The sequence below is a fragment of the Suricata suricatta genome, chromosome 3, assembly GCF_006229205.1.
Source record: "Suricata suricatta isolate VVHF042 chromosome 3, meerkat_22Aug2017_6uvM2_HiC, whole genome shotgun sequence".
NCBI lineage: Eukaryota > Metazoa > Chordata > Mammalia > Carnivora > Herpestidae > Suricata > Suricata suricatta.
Window position 1 is genome coordinate 174,264,880 of NC_043702.1, and position 3,313 is coordinate 174,268,192.

The following is a 3,313-nucleotide window of genomic DNA, read 5'->3' on the forward strand; positions in this document are numbered from 1 at the left end:
GCGGACCCCACCCGAAGCGGGACCCGAGCCTGCGGGCAGCAGGGCCTTGGGCCGAAAGCACAGCCTGGGGGCTGGGGCGGGCTGTCAGGGGGGCCAGAACTGGGCACAGGCTGGGGGGCTGGGGCAGGCGATCTGGGGGACTAGGTCAGGTAGTGGAGTGCAGAACTGGGTTCTAGCTGGGGGGCTGGGACAGGGGTCTGGGGGCAGAAGTGGGCTCAGGCTGGGGGGCTGGGGCAGGCAGTTGGGGGGTGCTGGGATAGGTTGTAGGGCGCAGAACTGGGCTCTGGCTGGGGGGCTGGGGCAGGCGGTATAGGGGGCTGGGTTAGGTAGTGGGGAGCAGAACTAGGCGGCGGCCGGGGGGCGGGGGCAGGTGGGCAGGCTCACAAGGCGCTCAGCAGTGCCACCCTGGCTGAGCTCATTCCTCAGCCTGCTGCCTTTCCTGCCGGCCCGTCACAGCCCAGCCGAGGCCACGACCGTCTGGATTTGTCTGTGACCATTCGCTCTGTCCATCGACCCTTTGAGGACCGAGAGAGGCAGGAGCTGGGCAGCCCCGAGGAGCGGCTGCAGGACAGCAGTGACCCCGATACGGGCAGCGAGGAGGAAGGGGGCAGCCGCCTGTCCCCGCCCCACAGTCCACGAGGTGAGGCGCAGAAAGGAAGTGGGGTGCCGCCCTTCGCTGTGTCCTGGGGACATATGAGGTGGCCCCTGAGTAACCTCCCAGGGCAATGGTGACTCTGGGGAGGGGCACAGAGGACACACTTGCAGCCTCTTCTGATGGTGAGCGTGTGGTGGAACTCTAGGAAGCAAACGTGGGAGCCTCCTCTCTCCTTCTCCAGTGAGTGTGTCGCCGGCTACTTCCAGTAGAACTAGATTTCTAAAGGGGCGCCTGGGGAGCTCAGTCGGTTAAGTGGCCGACTTCAGCTCAGGTCATAGTCTCACAGTTCGAGGGTTCCAGCCCTGCGTCGGGCTCTGTGCTGACGGCTCAGAGCCTGGAGCCTGCTTCAGACTCTGTGTCTCCCTCTCTCTCTGCCCCTCCTCTCACTCAGTGTGTCTCTCTCTCTCTCAAAAATAAAATAAACCAAAAAAAAAAAAGAAATAGATTTCAAAGGAAAAAATTCTCAGATCTGTGAAGTTCTTATAGTTCAGGAAATGCAAAATAACTGTAAGTTAGTGTGTGTTTATGTTACCATCTTAAAATATTTGGTATTTTATTAGTTTTGGTTTCTTTAGTCTTATTTACTGATTTTGAGAGTGAGAGAGAGATGCAGGGTGGAGGAGCAGAGAGAGGGGGAGAGAGAATCCCCAGCAGGCTCTGTGCCAGCAGCACAGAGCTCGATGCGGGACTTGGTCCCGTGAGCCTGAGAGCATGACCTGAGCCGAAACCATGAGTTGGACCCTTAAAACCTACTGAGCCACTGAAGCACCCTTGTTTTTTTCATTTATTTTATTTTTAATTTTAGCACATGAGCAGGGGAGGGGCTGAGAGAGAGAGAGAGAGAAAGAGAGAGAGAGAGAGGACCCCAAGCAGGCTCCACACTGTCATCGGCAGAGCCCAGTGTGGGGTTCGGTCCCATGACGCCGGGATCATGATCTGAGCCAAAATCTAGAGGGGGGGTGCCCCACTGACGGAGCGCCCCAGGCACTCCAGAATATTTTGTATTTTATTGGCCAAGCTGTATCCTCCTACCGTCAGGACAGGTACCCAGCACACAGGTGTGACAGGTCTGAGCTCACCCGGGGACACACAGATCTCTGGCCACCGGCCCAGACGAGGTGGCGTCTGTGTAGGGGTGCAGCTGCTTGCAGAGCGGGTGCCCTCTCACTAACGCTGCCCCGCCCCCTTTAGACTTCACCCGAATGCAGGACATCCCGGAAGAGACAGAGACTCGCGACGGGGAGCCTGTGGCTTCAGACAGCTAAGGGGCTCCTCCCCCGGCCTGTGCCCCCATGAAGAACCCACGAGGGAGGCACACTCTGGGGGCTGCCATCGGCCGATGACGAGGGGAGAGGGGACGTTGGAACTGCTGATGCCTGCCTGCGGCCGCCGCCAGCTCCTGGGCTCCTCGACCCCCGCTGCGCGCAGGAAGCAGACGGAACTGGGCCGCAGCGCCCCCTGGTGGCATCCAGAAGCGACACCACAGATGCCAGTTTTTCATGCCTTCTGCCCTCTACTTTAGGAAAACTTATTTATTTATTATTAGTGACGCAGGGAGTGGGGAGATTAGAGCACCAGGGACACGGGAACCAAGCCATAGGGATCAGGGGGCCTTGTCCTGTAACACTACTGGGGTTTATTCAGGCTTAACCACGCAGCTGCTGGGTTCTAACCCTGACCCTCCTCCTGGGCAACATGGAGGAGGAGAGGCTGCACCCAGGACCCTGCGAACCCCCTCGGAAGGGCTGTGGGCGGGGCCCCGCCCCGCCCCCTCGTACTGCGGTCCTCCCTTCTCTGTCCTCTGCGGGACCCCCAGGGAGACAGCCCGGCTCCCCTGCGCTGACGCTGACGGAGTGGGGGCTGAGGTGCCCTCACAGCTTTGTGGGGGGGTGAGGGGAACACCCACGGGACCAGAATGTTTTTTTGTTGTTGTTGTTTTCTTTTTTGTACCAAAGCCAACTGCACGTGTTTTGTATTTTTAAGAGATGATTTGAGGCAGTCAGGAGTCACAGCCTTCTGTCTCCGCACATCAGCAGAGCGGGAGGGGGGTGGGCACCACTTCCTCATCTGCAGTAACGGGGGCTCTTCTGACCTCCTCTCCAGCTGTGTGGGAAAACTGTCCTAGGGTGAGTTGGGAAATCTCCGTGAAGCCTGACCTCATCCCCACCTCAGCGACCATGACTGAAACCTCAGTGTGAATTTTGGGGATTTTTCAACGGACCCCCAGTGCCCACCAGCCCCATTTTCTGCCAATTTGATTGTTTAAGAAAAAAAAAGATAAAGCAGGGAAAATTAAAGACCTGGGACCCCACGAAGTGCTGTCTCTTGATGTCTCTGGGTGTCCTCTGGGCACCCTGAGGGGGGGGCCGAGAGGGGGGGAGGGGCAGGCACCACCTGTGTCCCCCCCACCCCCCCAGGGGCCTTTCCTCTCACAGGAGGGCAGGCTGCCAACAGGAGACGCTGCCACAAGCAAACAGTAGGTGGAGAGGAGGGGCCCTCGGGTTCCGGGGCTGGCGGGAACTCCTGTCTCCACCTCCTTTGCATGACCTGCTCAGAAACGATGTCACCCTGTTGCCCCCACGCTTCCCCTCTGGACGCGGCTCCTGGCAGCCTGTCCCTGGGGTCACTGTGCCCCAGTTCTGTGCCCTGTCACAGCCC

The 3,313-nt window shown here is 59.2% G+C and overlaps 1 protein-coding gene across 1 annotated transcript in view; it reads left to right on the plus strand.

Moving 5' to 3' along the window:
* The window catches only part of LOC115287209 (rho guanine nucleotide exchange factor 2), a 26,450-nt gene extending 23,480 nt beyond the window's left edge, over window positions 1-2,970 (plus strand). Inside the window, exons 20-21 of the mRNA XM_029933454.1 lie at window positions 331-640; window positions 1,847-2,970. Of these exons, the coding sequence (XP_029789314.1) occupies window positions 331-640; window positions 1,847-1,920 (384 nt within the window). The 3' untranslated portion in view covers window positions 1,921-2,970. The remainder of the gene's footprint in view (window positions 1-330; window positions 641-1,846) is intronic.
* The last annotated feature ends 343 nt before the right edge of the window (window positions 2,971-3,313 follow it).